The sequence below is a fragment of the Juglans regia genome, chromosome 3 (genome assembly GCF_001411555.2).
Source record: "Juglans regia cultivar Chandler chromosome 3, Walnut 2.0, whole genome shotgun sequence".
Lineage (NCBI taxonomy): Eukaryota > Viridiplantae > Streptophyta > Magnoliopsida > Fagales > Juglandaceae > Juglans > Juglans regia.
The window spans coordinates 30,033,779-30,050,497 of record NC_049903.1 but is presented as its reverse complement, the minus strand read 5'-3'; the positions used below and the strand labels follow the sequence as shown (position 1 = coordinate 30,050,497).

At 35.1% G+C, this 16,719-nt stretch overlaps 2 protein-coding genes across 6 annotated transcripts; one reads left to right on the top strand and one right to left on the bottom strand.

Annotated features, from left to right (window-relative positions):
- Nucleotides 1–706: 706 nt before the first annotated feature.
- LOC108999016 (transcription factor MYB3R-3-like) lies at nucleotides 707–7,637 on the top strand. 5 transcript variants are annotated; one of them, XM_035688618.1, is made up of 9 exons: nucleotides 707–861; nucleotides 1,299–1,453; nucleotides 1,734–1,785; nucleotides 2,178–2,235; nucleotides 2,684–2,778; nucleotides 2,869–2,972; nucleotides 3,242–3,370; nucleotides 4,259–5,460; nucleotides 7,084–7,637. In XM_035688618.1, the coding sequence occupies exons 2-8, from the start codon at nucleotides 1,308–1,310 to the stop codon at nucleotides 5,448–5,450; spliced, it is 1,776 nt and encodes a 591-aa protein (XP_035544511.1). In that variant the 5' UTR covers nucleotides 707–861; nucleotides 1,299–1,307; the 3' UTR covers nucleotides 5,451–5,460; nucleotides 7,084–7,637. The 5 variants fall into 5 exon arrangements, with proteins under 5 accessions (XP_035544511.1, XP_018831348.1, XP_035544513.1 ...); XM_018975803.2 differs by having other exon boundaries at nucleotides 719–861; nucleotides 7,080–7,637; XM_035688620.1 differs by having other exon boundaries at nucleotides 748–861; nucleotides 1,281–1,453; nucleotides 7,086–7,637.
- Nucleotides 7,638–13,631: 5,994 nt separating this feature from the next.
- Nucleotides 13,632–15,810, bottom strand: LOC108999012 (mitochondrial import inner membrane translocase subunit Tim9-like). Its single transcript, XM_018975796.2, has 2 exons — nucleotides 15,636–15,810; nucleotides 13,632–14,111 (listed from the first exon to the last, which is right to left on the bottom strand). The coding sequence occupies exons 1-2, from the start codon at nucleotides 15,728–15,730 to the stop codon at nucleotides 13,925–13,927; spliced, it is 282 nt and encodes a 93-aa protein (XP_018831341.1). The 5' UTR covers nucleotides 15,731–15,810; the 3' UTR covers nucleotides 13,632–13,924.
- Nucleotides 15,811–16,719: the final 909 nt, after the last annotated feature.

Below are 16,719 nucleotides of genomic sequence, written 5' to 3'. Positions count from 1 at the left end.
CTCAAATTATGAAATTTATTTTCGGTTAAAAATAAATATTCTTTAGCTAGTATTTTTGTTTGGACTCCGTTGTTTATAAGAGAAATAGAGATGTAAAACAAATAGACACAAACATTAAACACCCTAAACCCTATAATAATCTCATATTATTAGGGTGCGTTTGAATGTTAAACTGAGTTGAGTTGATAAAATATTATTAGAATGTTATTATTATTATTATTTTAATATTTTAAAAAATTGAATCATTTATTATATTTTATATTAAAATTTAAAAAAATTATAATAATAAATTAAAATAAATTAAGATGAGTTTACATTCGAAACCAAAAGACCGACTCAAAGTTATAGTTAATAGCTATAAGGTTTCCTGCCGAACCCAAAAGACCGACTCAAAGCCCGACCTTAATGTTCAATCCAACGGTCGAGAATTACCCGCGAACCACAATCTCCAAACACGTTCGACATTTAACGCGGTACCCTTGCTTGGTTGGAACTTGGAAGGAGCTCAGAGAGAGAGAGAGAGTGCCGTTTGAGGTTCAAACTTTGATCCCTAACGTTTTGACGAACCGTCAACGGCTGTTAACCGATAGGGCCCCTCTTCCAGGAATTTGATAACGGTAATAATCAACGGAGACGTCGGTGCTTTACTTACGTATCCGTTAACTTATATCTGCTAAAAATAAATAAATATTATACAATCAGATTTCTTGTCACTTCTCTCTCTCTCTCTTGTTTCAACGGGCGAGGATTTTTCGAAACGAAAGCTCGTTTTCTTTCCCAGGGAAGCTTTTCATAGGCTCCAATTTATCGGTCTCTTCGATTAGCTCCACTTCGATTCCCGCCAGTTCTCAGCGAGCAGAGGTGCTTTTTACTTCCGCAAAACAATTTCTTCTTTCTTTTTTTGTTCTCCAAAAGCGGTTCTTCTGTATTTTATTTTCCTTATTTTTTTCTAGTGTTTTTCCGAACCGGTTTTGGATTTTCTCGAATACCTGGAGTTCTGATTTTTAAAAGATTTTTTGGGTCTTCTTTAGAAATCCTAAATTCTTTGTTTCTTCTATCGGATTCTTGGTCTTACTCGTAGGTTTTGATCTGATAACTGATTGTAAGATCTGGGTTATGTTCTGTTTTCGTCTTTGGCGGTGGGGTTTTGTAAATCTTCGCCACGGGTGGGATTTTTAGGGTTTTGGGTGATTATGATTTGTTTTGTTATATAGTTTTTTGTTTATTTATTTATTTAGTTTTGGACTGCTATTTTTATTCATTAGGATTTTGGGTTTTAGAGATGATTGTGTTTGTAGAAGGATGAGATGGCTGAGGTGAAATTGGAAGAGTGTTGTCTTGAGAATAAGCAATCGACGGCCGCTTCCAGCTCCTCTGTATCCGAAGGCAGTGGTAGTGCAACTCTCAAGTCCCCAGGGACGTGTAGCCCGGCTCCAACATCACCTTCTAATCGGTACTAACCATTCAACTACTTTAATTTTGAATTTAGTTTTAGTCGTATGCGCTGTTGCTCGAAATTTGAGATAATTATTTTTTGTTCTGTCTTGCATGGACTTTTCTAAAAAAGAATAGAGTTTTTCTTTTTATTAATCATCTTTGAAAGTGTGTAATTGATTTTCTAATTGTGTTTCTGTACTCTGCCTATTAGTGGTGCTTTGTGGCTATTCTCATCGGTTGCTATCCTTTAAGTAAAGTATCTGGCTAACGACCATTATGTAAACTTGGTCTTGCAGGAGGGCCACTGGCCCAATTAGGCGAGCAAAGGGCGGTTGGACTGCACAGGAGGTTAGTATTCACTATTATACGAAGTTCTGTATATTATGATGAAGTAGGTTTTCCTACGATCCTGTGTGTCAGCCAGCTTATGAAAGTGTGAGATCAATGCAAAGCAGTTTTTATCTTATCTGCATATATTTTACGAGGTGTATGGTTCAGGAACTACTGGTTTACCACCGATTTTGTCTGTGTCATACATGTGGATTGATAAGATCTTTGAAACTGCTGTCCTATCACATGGATGTAGCTCATACATACTTGCGTTCACCTGTATTCACTTATTATAGCGCTGCCATATGTTCACCTGTGTTCACTTATTGTAGCGCTGCATATGCTGCTTCAATTTTTTTTTATTAAACTTTCTGGGCACGTGTTACTAACAACATATTCACTTTCTGTAGGATGAGACGTTAAGAAATGCTGTTGCAGCTTTTAAGGGGAAGAGTTGGAAGAAAATAGGTCCTCTCTCTTCCTCAGTAGTGCCTTGATAATGGTTCTTAAATTTTTGCTGCTTCAGTTGTCTACATTCTTCGAATGCAGCTGTTTGTTGTGAATTTCTATTTTTACGTGGCCATTTTCATGCTGCACTAAAGTAACAACGATTCTGTTTGGAAAACATGTTTACTCAGAATTTAGAATGGTGAACTAGATACGTCATGAATTAAATAGTAGAATAAATATTTTGGTCCCGACTGATATAATCTAGGATCCACTCTCTGCCCTTATTAGTAGTAGGCGAATAGTGACCCTAGAAATATTTTGGTTGAGCATAAAAAATATATAGATGGAGGGATACACAATATTAAACTTGCGGTACCATCCAATGTTAACTTTGTGATATTTAGTACACATACTCTTTTATATAATTAGTGAAACCTGCCTAATATATGGATACAATTTTTTGCAGCTGAGTTTTTTCCTGATAGATCAGAAGTCCAATGTCTGCATCGATGGCAGAAAGTTCTTAATCCAGATCTAGTAAAAGGGCCATGGACTCAAGAGGTTGGCACCCAGCTTTTTCCTTCCTTTCATAATTTTCCTTGCATATTCTGATTCAAGCTTTAAAATTCCTGTTCTTTGTGTGGTTTGCAGGAGGACGATAAAATCATTGAACTGGTGGCAAAATATGGGCCTACAAAATGGTCTTTGATAGCCAAGTCTTTGCCTGGTCGTATAGGGAAACAATGCCGTGAGAGGTAGTTTTATTAAGTGATTGTGAATAGCTGAGCATTTTTGTTTTTATAGTTTCAGTTGTACATTAGTGCATCATGTGTATTTCTCAAAATACGGTATTCAAAGTCATTTCTCCCCATTTCATATGATGATGATGATCATCATCATTAATAAATTTCCTGAGTCTCTATTTTGATAACATTGATCTTCTAAATTTGATTTCTACATGATGAAAAATAAATGGTTTAACCTCTGTTTGTATTTACGAAAGCAATGTTTCTGATATCTTCAGGTGGCACAATCATTTGAATCCAGATATAAAAAAGGATGCTTGGACTTTAGATGAAGAATTAGCTCTCATGAAAGCCCATCGGGTACATGGGAACAAATGGGCCGAAATAGCTAGGGTTCTACCTGGAAGGTACTGGTTCTTGTTTGAGCTATATTTTTTTTTTCAAGGAAGTTGAATGCTAAATTAAGGTATTAATGAGGTTGACCAAGAAGAAAATATTCCAATTAATAAGGTTTATGTGTATAGAATCTCATCTCATTAGTCCTAACGAGGTAAAATATTAACATGTGTACTTGTTCTCTCCCACCATCATGTGTGCACACAGCCAAATGCTTCTCGTTATTGTGGTTCCCAAAAATATAAACTGTTGCACAATTTTTTTGGGACTTACATTCTCGATATGAAAGTGTAAAATTCAAATAACTGTTCTCATCTGTATTGGGACTTCTTTTTTGCTGTACTGTTGACAATTCGGGTTGATTTCTTTTGGAATTTTCAGAATGTTTTATGGTGTTATTTACTTGGTTGTCAATTGGATGTTCAATATGGATGAATCATTATATTGAGTTCTGAGTAGATGTTAAAGGTCATGTCACACATATCTGTTCTTTTGAATGATGTTTTTTGGGACTTATGTTATCTGTTTGAAGGTGTAAATTTAAACAACTCTGCTCATCTGCATTGGGGACTTCTTTCTTGCGGTGCTATTTACAATTCGGGTTGATTTCTTTTGGGATTTTCAGAATGATTTTAAGGTGTTATTTACTTGGTGCTCGATTGGATGTTCAATGCGGATGAAATCATTTTAATTAGTTCCAAGTAGACATAAAGGTCATACATATCTGTTCTTTGAATTAATCCCTCAGAACAAGAATTGAAGGCAATAAGAACCGAAGCAAAGTTGATAGTGATAATAAAACTTTTAGTTTCTATTACCTGTACTGAGATCCAATGAATGATGTTTCGCTTTGATGTATTAGTTTTAAGTGAAGTCTCTATTTTACTTTCTTTCTGCAGAACTGACAATGCTATAAAGAATCACTGGAACAGTTCCTTGAAGAAAAAATTGGATTTCTATTTAGCTACTGGGAAACTTCCACCAATCGCAAAAAACAGTCCCCAAAATGGTTCTAAAGATGCAAATAGATCCTCTGCAAACAAAAACTTGTTTGTTTGTTCAAATAAAGGCTCAGATTCAACTGCCCAATCATCATCAGGAACTACAGACATTTGTAAGACAAATGAAAATAGCAAGGATCAGTTAGTGTCCTCAGCCCCGCCTCCTGATATGGGTGCCTCATCAAATCCCATCCCAAATAGTTCTGCTGATTCTGAATATGGAGAATGCAAGGCAGGATCATCCAATGTGGATCTTAGCTGCAGCAACTCGGGATCATTGCCAAATTTTGAGAATTCTGGAATCAACAGTGAGCAGAAGATTGAGAATTGTGCAATCAACAGCGAGCAGAAGATTGAGAATTGTGGAATCATTAATGATCAAATGTTTGAGAAATATAGAATCAATGGCGAAACTGATGAAGACAAAGTTAATGGAACACCTTTGCCATTTGAAACGCCAACATATGGTTCTTTATACTATGAGCCACCACAGTTAAAAAGTTATATTCCATTGGATGTGGGTCTTATGAACTTGTGTTGCATTCAGCATGAATACAACCCTAGTTCAGTTGTGTCGCCTATAAGTTTCTTCACTCCACCTTGTGTGAAGAGCAGTGGTTTAAGCATGCAAAGTCCTGAGTCAATATTGAAAATGGCTGCTGAGAGCTTCCCTAATACTCCTTCCATATTGAGAAAGAGGAGGACAGAAGATCAAAAGCATCTGCACCGCAGTAAAGTTGTGAAAGCAGATGAGGAATTGGTTGAGGATGTTGTTCATGCTTCTGATGAACAGAAAAAAAGTAAAAACAATTTGGAGAAATCTGATTCTGTAGATGGGAGTTTGTGTGGGAGTCCTACTTGTCATGGTAACAGCATTGGTGAGGCTAATATTAAGGCTTTTAATGCATCTCCTCCGTATAGGTTAAGGCCCAAACGAACTGCTGTTTTCAAGTCTGTGGAGAAACAACTTGAGTTCACATTTGACAAAGAGAAGCGCGACAGTAGTACGAAATCCAAGGAATTATCCAGAAAGGGAAGCTCCCCTGTTACTCCAGATTGCTCACATGCAGCAAAGATTGGAGTGACCTAGGGATTTTATTGTAAGTTCTCATTTCACTTACCCTAGTTCTTTTAAGTTCTGGTCCATTGGATCTTTTGTTTGAACGACTAATTCGATATTCTACTGTGGCTCCTTTGATTATTTTTCGTTTTGTTTAACATATCATCAAAACAAAAATTTGTTTCTGTTCTGCTTGAGGATGGACAGTGGATACTACAATGAGAAATTCTTATATTTTGAATGAAAGTTATTGATGAGTCTGATCACTTCTCAGTCTATGACATATCTTTGAATGCACTTGCTGATTTAAATCCAGGATATTTGCACAGACATCTAGGATATAAGGAGAAGGATATCTCAAGACATGTCACTGTGGTTTTAGTACTTTAGAGCTTTACTTTTCCTGGTAACAGCTGTGTATGCACCTTTAAATCTCTTTTTGTTGGATAGCTGCCCACAACAGTCCTCAATTTTCCAGTTTTGTAGATTTTATTAACTTTTGTTCTTTGTCCTTTTCTAGTTAGTAGGGTGTGTTTTTTTTGTATAGAATCTTTTGTTTTTGTATAGTTCCTATTTATAAAATTGACTTATCAACAATATATACCTCTTTAGACTGTTTCCCTTGCCTCCGTTAGCCTTGTATGTTTGGAACTTAACTCATCAATATAGTTAATGCTTCTAGGAAATTAAACTTGTACCTACATAAGATTCTCATATTCTGTTATCTGTTGGAATCCATGTACATAACCGTGGCTCCCTTTCCAAATAGAACAAAGTCAATTAGAGTATAAAATAAATGAATTGATTTTGACTTGAAATGTCTACCGACTGTTATAATATCAAGGTTAACTAGTTGGGTCTTGCTAAGTTCAATGATTATTTGATCAGATTATACTCTACTACCATTAAGTTATTAACTAAGCTTGATTTTGTTTGAGCATAAATTCCTAGGTTTTGTGTTGATACATTCTGCTTTACAAATTTGTGGTTCTGAGACTGAATTGGTCCAACAACTAATCAGCTAATGCAAACCTGAAGAAACCTGATGCAGCTTTAATGCATCTTGAACCCACAGTTGGTACAAGCTACTTGACTTGGCAAAGCACGGCTTTGATTTATTTGTCTCAGTAACATGAGTTAGTCACAATCAGTGTATTTCCGATTCAAAAATTCCCTGTTGGGCTGATATTGTTCAAGAACCGAGTGAAATAATAGAACTGTAATGTCCCAAGGGAGGCCCAAGCCACATCTAGGCCCATACTCCAAATGACTAGTCAATGGTATAATTGGAGCCGTTGGAATCATTATAAAAGCAAGAACTTCTCCCTTCCAAGCAATGTTGGATCCCCATACACCACCTACACTCACTGCTCATAGTGAGTATGGGGTATCACAATAACCTTCGAGGACTATCTGTGGATGACAGAGGAGCTCAAGAACTTCTTTATTAACACTCTCTTCCTTGGATTGTATCTATAGACTTTAATGGACTGGTGTTCATAAATTGAGGATTGATGTTTATATTTTATTGGCTAGATTCTTTCCTCCTTCAGCTTATACATTTCTCTATTTGGTTAGTGATGCAATGAAACTATGAACAAGTTCTCCTATATTTCTCTAACATTATTTTCTTTTTTTTGTTTGCTTGTGTTTTTTGAGTTAGGGATAATGGCTGGACATGTTTTGAAGTTGGCTGACTATTTCCTTCAATATGGTGATCAAATTATGAATTCCACAAAGGCTGCTCAAAAGCAATGGGTGATGACTTCATTACACGCTCAGAACGATATCATCATCATCATCATCATCATCTTGCAGATGACACAAGCGCTGCTGTTTTACTAGGTACACGGACAATTTTTTTCCATCATAGCTACATGGACAAAAGTGAGTGGCTGTAGGCTTCTGGTAAGTGTAGAATAAGAGACGAAAGGTCCCAAATTACCTGTGAAGATATATTTGACTGTACTGGAATTGTAGAGATACCCCCATCGTATTAGGAGAAATGATGCTTGAATGTTTTCAAAAACAAAAATTTAGCACACCCCCCCGGATTTTCATGCCTTTTCTGATTCTTTTCTGCATACAATCTTGAAGTGGGAGGTACCAATGTAATTGATGAACTCATAAGACCCCCTGTATTTAAAAAATCCAAGTGTTACTTTCAATGGTGCTTACTAACGTGTATTCAGCATGGCACTTTCTTTTTCCTTGTTATTCTTGGCAGATGTGTATGATGATCACCATTTTATTTTATTTTATTTTATTTTATTTTATTTTATGTGAGAGCCAATAGCAAGCTACTCTGATGGTCTCTCTTTTATTTTCTGATTTTTTTTTTAATCTTTTTTTTGGTTCCTAATCTTCCTTAAATAGTCGATTTTGAGTGATGGATGATCAACCTCTCTGTAAGTTTAATTTTGAATTTTTATTTTTATTTAAACACGAGTTGATTTAAACTTATCATCGATTATATTTTACGCTCACAAACAGTCCCTTTATTTTTCGAACAAGTTTTATTCATGATGAGTTACTCAATTTTGACAAAATTTATTATTTTTATTATATTGTATAATGTTGACAAACAAATTGAGTTTGTGCAATAGGAAATATCTTTATTACATACAAATGATCATATCCTTAAGGATTTAAATATATATCATATTAATTAGGAACAGGATTTCCTCTAGATTTTTTAATATTAGAAAAGATAATAAATACGAAATTATACAAATTGAATTGAGTTGTGACATTTAAGAATCAATTATAATTTGGGTTTTTTTTATTATTATTAAAATTGGATGTTTGAAACAAATTCTTGACCAATTTCGATGGTACAAGAGTTTCAATGAGTTTTTCGTAAGTACAAATCGAATAACTCAAAGAAAAAATCTCAATCTGATGATTCATAAAAATTGTTTGCATCGGGATTCAAATCTTAGAGTATATCATCAAAAACAAAAGTCTTACCACTTTAGCCAAATCATCATTCTATCATCCCTTGATGAGATATCAAAATGATGAAAAATTATTTTTTATTTATTACTTTTATATCAATAATAATTTGATACTAAAATAGAGGGGTTGAAAGGATGATTGTTGAAGGAACGATAAATGGTATTCTTTTTAAAACTTTGATCTTTCATATTTAACTTATCTTTGCGTTTAAAATAAAAACAGTAGGAAAAAAAATAATTTAACTGATGCAAAACAATAGTCCCATTGCCTATAAATATGTGAATTTGATGATAAATTTAACCTAAATGGACTCTTTGAGGCAACTCAAGTGTTAAATTGGAAGACATTAAAAGGAAAATCCAAAAATGGATACAGAATCAATGAGTTGAGATTAAAAGATCATGCAAATTTAATTAAATAGCTGGGATTAAGGTTAAATCATATATAATTCGAACTCGATTTGACGAAACAATAATACCACACACAATATTCAGAGTTGATGATTTTGTCAAAAATCATGAACCCGACACGAACACCGATATGGAATTAGCATCATAAGATTGAGAAATTTAACCCGTTTAATTAAAAATAAAGTGGATTAAGATTGACTAATATATAACCTAAATCAAACTTGAGACGATCCAAACTTGATACCTACTCCTAGTAAATGCCAATGACCTCTATTGATGGCTATTAAGGTCTTGCCAACAAAATAAAATCGTTAAAGGGGGTGCTGCCAACTCGTGCTCCTATTGAAGAGCATGGTCAAGATTCAAGACAGTACACTCCAGTCTGTCCTAAACTCCAGGAAACACTTGCACAGGCCATAAAGAAAACGAACAAGGGTTTAAAAAGATAAGCCCCCACGAGAAATCAGTGAATTAATGAACTGCTACATCGGTAAAGGATGGCCTTTCATGCACAAGATGCCCATCTACAGAGGGATTTCAACTACTTACTTACATAACCATAAGGAAAAGCAACATGTACGAAGAAATGTAGATTTTCACAATATCCTTAAAGCGGCAGCAGCTCATCATTGATGTGATGATGAATTCCCACCTAATGAAACATAGCACAATCCGCTAAAAGGGGGCTGAACAAATCTCAGCTAGAGTTCTTTAAACATTATGTGGATACTTGTAATGTAGAACTAGAACTAGAAGATTATGCCCTATTGGCATGCTCTTGTTATTAATGATGTAATCATAGAACTAGAAGACATGCCTAGTTGTATTGGCCATTTGGTCTCTACTTGATGAATAAATTCTTATTGTTCATTTCAAAAAAAAAAAAAACCTCTAATCCATAATATACCCTTTCCCTTCAAAGCACATTGCCCACAAGGTGAGGAAGTTTTTGACGAAGCTGCCAATAGGGCTCCCAAGTCCCAAGTGCCATCTTCAACACCATCACCCTGCCACTTTACTAACACCTTAACTAAGGCTCTGTTGTTTACCTCCCTACTATGGCGTTGAAGAATTTATTGAGGCTTAGTCATAAGCTCTCTGTGTAGATCAACTAGTGGAAGGGTAGAGAATGGTGACACATGCTGGCCTAGCTTCTTTTTCAAACACAAAACGTGGAACACAAGATGAAATTGAGTCTGGGAAGGAAGATGAAGCTATAAGCCACATTACCACAATACCATTCCGTGGCGACAATTTCAAATTTCGCCTAACTTCCAAAGAATGTTGTCTATAGGTTTGAAGCTTGAGATAAACCCAATCTCCCACTGCAAACTCTCTCAGTTCTGTGTTTATCATATTGTAACTTCATCCTCTCCTATGCAGCCATCAAATTATTCTTCATTGTAGTCATAATTTGATCTTGGGTACTTTTCAACAATTCATCAACTACTTGATTAGGTGTTAACCCCAGGTATCATGCCTGTAACCTCGTAGGAGGCATACCGTAGACCACTTCATAAAGTATGTGGTTGATGAATGAAAGGTGGTGTTATACCATCATTCAGCCAAGGGCAGCCAATCAGACCATAATTGGAGCTTGTCTTCTAAAAAACAACTAAAAAATGCTCTAAGCATTCGTTAACAGCCTCAATATGGCCATCACTTTGAGGATGATAAACCGTAAAATAAGATAGATTCACACCTTGTAACTTGAATAATTCCCTCCAGAAAGAGCTAGTAAATGTAGATCCCCTAGATGAAACAATGCTTTTAAGCATGCCATACAATTTAAAAACATTATCCATAAATAAGAAAGCTACATTGGCTACTCTAAAGGGATGTCTTAAGGCTCGGAAATGAGCATACTTTGATAATCTCTCCACCACCATCATAATGATAGAATACCCCTTTGATATAAGTAGCCCTTCCACAAAATCCATTAAATATATGTCCATATTTGTTGTGGAATCGGTAGGGTTGCAATAAACCAGTTGGATGCATGTCTTCAACTTTATTTCTTTGACAGACTTCACATTCTCTAATGAACATTTTAACTTCAATCTTCAACACAGGCCAATCGAAGTCAGCTCTTACTCGATGTAAGGATATGTGAAACCTTGAATGTTTTGCAGGAGAGCTAGCATGGATAAAATACAGGATCTTCAATTTCAACTCAGCACAATTAGGGATGTAGATTCTTCCTTTCTCAAACAAGTTGCCATATTTAAAAATGAAATATGAACTAGAGGAGGAACCCTCTTGTAGCAAGGTTAACTGTTGTTGTACTAATGGATATTCCTTATAAGCAACTTTTAATTCTTCAAGCCAGATTGGATTTGGGAAAGTTATGGCAACTAAGGCTATAGTCTCATCAATGTTATCCCTTCTAGACAAGGCTTCAGCCACCTTGTTTTCTACGCCCTACTTGTATTCGATACAAAACTCATATCAAAGCAACTTAGATATCCATTTCTATTGAGCAAGTTTACAAACTTTCTGTTCTAATAAGTACTTCAAACTATTTTGATTAGTTCTGACTATGAATCGGCCTCCAAGCAGATAAGATCTCCATTTTTTTACTACTATTATCAAGGCCAGTAGCTCATTTTCATACATGGATAATTGCATATTCCTACATTTTAAGGCTTGACTGAGAAAAGCCAAAGGTTTCTGCTCTTGTATGAAAACAGGTCCTAGTCCATTTTCACATGCATCACACTCAATTACAAAAACTTTAGTAAAGTCAAGTAATAATAACACTGGTAATTTTGTCACTACTTCCTTGAGTTGATTAAATGACTCAATTGCAACTTCAGTCTACACAAATGCATCCTTCTTTAACAAGGTTGTCAAATGGGCAGTTATTAAACCATAGCTTTTGATAAACTTTCTATAGTAACCTATCATACCCAAGAAACCCCTCAATGATTACACATTCTTAGGTAATTGCTAGTTTACCATAGATTCCAACTTCTTAAGGTCTACCCTAACCCCTTCCTCAGATATTATATGTCTCAAATACTCTATTTCAACACAAGCAAATTTACATTTAGACCTCATAGCATATAATTGATATTCCTCCAATGTCTGCAACACAGTGGATAAATGCACCAATGGGATTATAAATCCTATGTAAACAAGGATGACATCAAAGAAAACAATGACAAATTGCCTTAAGAATGGTCTGAACACATTATTCATATGCCCCTGAAATGTATAAGGTGTATTAGTGAATCCAAAAGGCATTACAAGGAACTCATAATGACCTTCTTGTGTTATAAATGTTGTCTTGTGAATGTCCTTCTTCTTCATGCGAATTTTCTGATATCCTGATCTCAAGTCTAGCTTACAAGACATAGTTGAGCCAAAAAGTTCATTGAGCAATTCATGTACCACAAGTATGGAATACTTGTCTTTTATTGTAGCTTCATTCAACACACTATAATCAATGCACATCCTCCATGAACCATCAGTCTTCCTTACTAACAAAACAGGAGAAGAAAATGGGGACTGACTTGGTCTAATCACACCAGACTCTAGCAATTCTTTCACAATTTTTTCAATTTCAGTCTTTTGATTATATGGGTATTGATTATAAGGGTCTCACACTCACTGGTAATGCTTCTTATTTCAAGGGTATTTGATGGTCATGAGTTCTCTGTAGAGGTAAACCCTTTGGTTCCTCAAAAACCTTATTAAACTATCACAACAACGCAAAAATAACCTGACAGCCAGCAACATTAGAGTCTTGAGGCACTGCAACAATCCCAACAGCGCAGAAATAACTGAAACTAGCTGCAGTAGTAAGCCCTCTTGCTCTATTTAAGAAATTCTTGAAATTTCCCTATCATCAATTAAGCTACTATATGTGGAGGTGAGACCTTTCAAACATATTAGCTTGCCGTTGTAAGTAAATTCCATCTCTAATTCCACAAAGTCCCATAGAATGGGACCCAATGACAAAAGCCACTTCACTTCTAACACTATATCACAGCCTCACAGCGATAGTGTAAAAAAAAAATATCAGCGCATAGGTTGTACCTTGCACCAGTATGACAATTGTATGTGCAAGCCACTGACATGCTTATATTATTATTAAAAAAATCGAGGAAGAAGAGAACGCAGACGCAAAGAAAGTTTCTCAGTTCACTTCCTCTCTCTCAAGCAGCAAAGAAAGTCTCACGCAGACGTCTACCTCTCTCTCATATTTTGTTTAATCTTGCATCTTTTTTCTCTCATCGTTACAGTATCGGTATCACGCTTATCATTCGAGAAAACTCTTGGCCGAAGCCTTGCACCCTGCTGGTGAACCCAGAGCAAACTCTTCACCGCCGCACTGCCCACCCACGGTCTTCTTCACTGCCATCGCCGAACAAGTACTCCATAAACGACTCTTCTCTCATCTCCCAGATTTACTTTGATTTCTCAAGGTAGGTTCGCATCTCTTAGTATGTGAGTTGTTGCTATATTGTTTTCCTCTCAGTTCTTTTCCTCTCTCTTAGATCGGTTGTCCACCGACACTTCTCGAGTCTCATTCTTAGCAACAATCCCTGTTTCCCGTTTCCAATTCTCTCTCTGTGGGTTTTTTCTTTTCCGCTACATGCACTGTTTCAACACTAGCCCTGCACATATCAAATTCCCAAGCATGTGAAAAGCTGCTCTCTGTTCGTCAATGGAAAATGATCCTTGGCATCCCTTTTGACAATCCTTTTTTACACAAATTATTCTTTTTCATTTTTTTAATTTATACTTTATTTAAATAAAAATGACTTGTTATTGACATGCTAAGTAGCATCATCCGTTCGTCAATTACCAGGACTAAATAATTGTAAATGCTTAACTTGCGAAGCCTGCTGCAATTGCCAGAGCAGCAAGTTCAAAAATTCCATAAACTGAACTCTGCTAGTGGAAGTAGACTCCAGAGCTCTCTTACTCAATGATCCCACTTGAGAGAAATTATAAATAATCCATAACATCTATCATGCCCGTTTCTATCCCCTGTCGATTGCAAAACTCAGTTGGGATAAACAAACAAATTATTCTTCTTATCATAAAGAAGGGAGTAACAAGGAACTTATAAATAAATCAAATCCGGGTGTTACAAGAGTTCTATGCCGCAAGTTGTCCAAAAACACTTTAATCTGTAGTAGCTGCTCCTTGGTTTAGCTCCGCAAATCTCATGCCAACACGCATAGAGTGCTTCAGGAACTTCTCGGCACACCGACGCACACACGTCTCCTCTTGCTTGGTCAAGGATTTCCGTTGGAAGGTGTCCACACAGTCCATGAAACATCTCTCCACCAATGAATTATACATCCTTAGACTGTAATTTGTTTTCATCAAGAAAACAATAGGACAAAATTAGAGGCCTTAAAACTAGAACAACATTAACGTCTTTACTGAAGATTTTACTTTCTCGTCTCACAATTCAAAACTGGCAATTTTTATAACTAGAGAAAAGAACAAGTTCTATTATACAAACACATAAGAAACCAAACCGATGAGATGAATTACATTTATCATTTATAAGTTGCAATGAGAAGTATAATTTGTATCCAAGCACAATGCAGTCCTTTCCCGTACTTAATTAGACGCCGTTATTATAACACTAATTATTTCCTTATCTGTCCACTACTAAAAGTTGCAGATATTTCTGGCTGCTAAAAATATCTGAGAACTATCCGAAGAAAGAGAGAGCCTCCTTGGCCACACACTTTACACATCCATCTCTCAGGGCAAGGTCAACAATGTAAAATCTAGATTAGATTAGGAATGATATTCTCGGAAGCATTCTTGGTTGGGTCTGTGATATTTATGGACATATAAAACACACCATATATAGAAATTCCACAGACGATTCTTGCTTATTATAGCATATTCAATTTTTACAAGGTCCATGCATATAGGCAGACACGGTAGAGGTTAGAACAGTGTAAACAATGTTTTGCACTAGAAATACCATGTAATGGATATTTAAAATCAAACAAGAATATAGACTGGAGTTTTTTTAAGGAAAAAACACAGACAGACTATGCTATTGAAGAAGTCAAAACATTAGTCACAAAGGCCTCCATCAATTGTGTACAAACAAAATAGGAGTTCAAACGCAGGGTAAGAAACAGCTTAGCAGTGGAGATATTAGCCATTCCTTGGAACCAGTAAAAGTCAAAACATATCAAACTATTGATGCACAAATTATTCAGTTCTCTAAATGTGTCATCAGCTCACTGATCAACACGTCATATATCAGCCATATAAGGTTTAGAATATAGGATTGATACCCTCCAAATGGAATGGTTTTGAAGGCTTCTATGTACTGTTTCATTGACTCACGTCTTACAAATTTATTCTTAATCTTATAAATCGATATCTTTAAGATGAATAGCTGGAAAAACAACCAAGCATTTTCAGCATTTTGGATAACACAGTGGCAACCCTCATATTAATTAGCATCATTTCCCAACAAGATAATCGCCCATTATTTTTCAATTCCATTCTCTTGCGAACTAACTACCCAAAAAATAACGAAGAAATTTCTTTTCTATCACCGCCCCTATAATTCCTTTTTCCTATCTTTGAGATGAAACTTCAATCGCAATGTTTACCTCTGAAAATCCCAATCTAATTAAGCATGCACATATCACTGCTTATATCTTGAATAAATTTAAAAGACCACAAGAACAAAAACACATTTGAGTTTGAATTCCCGTGCCTTTAAAGTTCAAAACCTTAAGCCCATAAAAAACTGCTGAAGACTAGAGTTTTGTTAACGAAAATGGAAGTAGCGGTACGATTTTGCAAATATAAATATAATCCAGGAATTGATGGGATTGGTTAGAGAGAGAACCTGTCGCGGATCTGAAGCTGTTCGATCATGGTGGACATTCGAACCTTATCTTCTTCAGGAAGAGACTCCAAGTCTGCGAGCATGGTTTTGTCCATCTTTGATTCAACACCTCTCGAGATTTAGGGTTTAATAGCTCTGCTTTCCCGGCTTAGAACGAATAGGAGAAAGTGGTGCCTTTTTAACCCGGTTCCACGTCTTAAACGCTACAACAAGGGAACGCGTAATGTTTTATTTTTTTTTATTTTTTTATTTTTTTAATCAGATAACGGGTAACGTTATATACGATAGAGTCCACTCTATTTAAATAAATAAATAAAAATGAGCATTATTATTAAAAACATAATTTTTTTATATAAATTTTACATTTATCTATTTTTTAAAAAAGATATAAAAATTACACACTGCAAGACTATAAATATCATTTATCATATAATACACCACAATTTTCATAAAATTTATTTAATATGCAATATTTTTTATTCATCATCTTTTTAATTATCATATTTTTGGATTATATTTAGGCTAAAAAAATATATAATTACTTTAATTATTTGACGTCACTTTTAAAATTAATAAAAAATATTAATGATAACATTTTTATTATTTAAAATATTAATTTAAATCGTAATAAATATTATATAATTAATTTCATGGGTCTTTTTCACTTTTAACTTTTAAGAAAAATGATTTGTATAATATTAAAATGTGTAATCTTTTTTTTTTTATCTAAAGTATGTAATTTTAAATTCAAGAGAAGTGTTATAAGCATAAAAAAATTCTATAAAAATAAACTAATAACTGACGTGATACGTTAAATTATAAAACTAATTCTATAAGTCTCACAACATAATACACCTTAAAATTCTTAGAAAATCATAACATAGTGCATTTAGACTAGACTTGACCAGACACAATCATATGGCAAGCATATGTTATTAACTTTTCTTGGTACCATATGTTTTACTTTTTAACTTCTCCATCCTCACCACTGGTTTGTCCTGTAGGCTCCTATATATTGTTGCCCAGTTCTTCCCATCACTACGAGGATGAACCAAATTAGGAATAAAAACTTAAAAAAAACAAT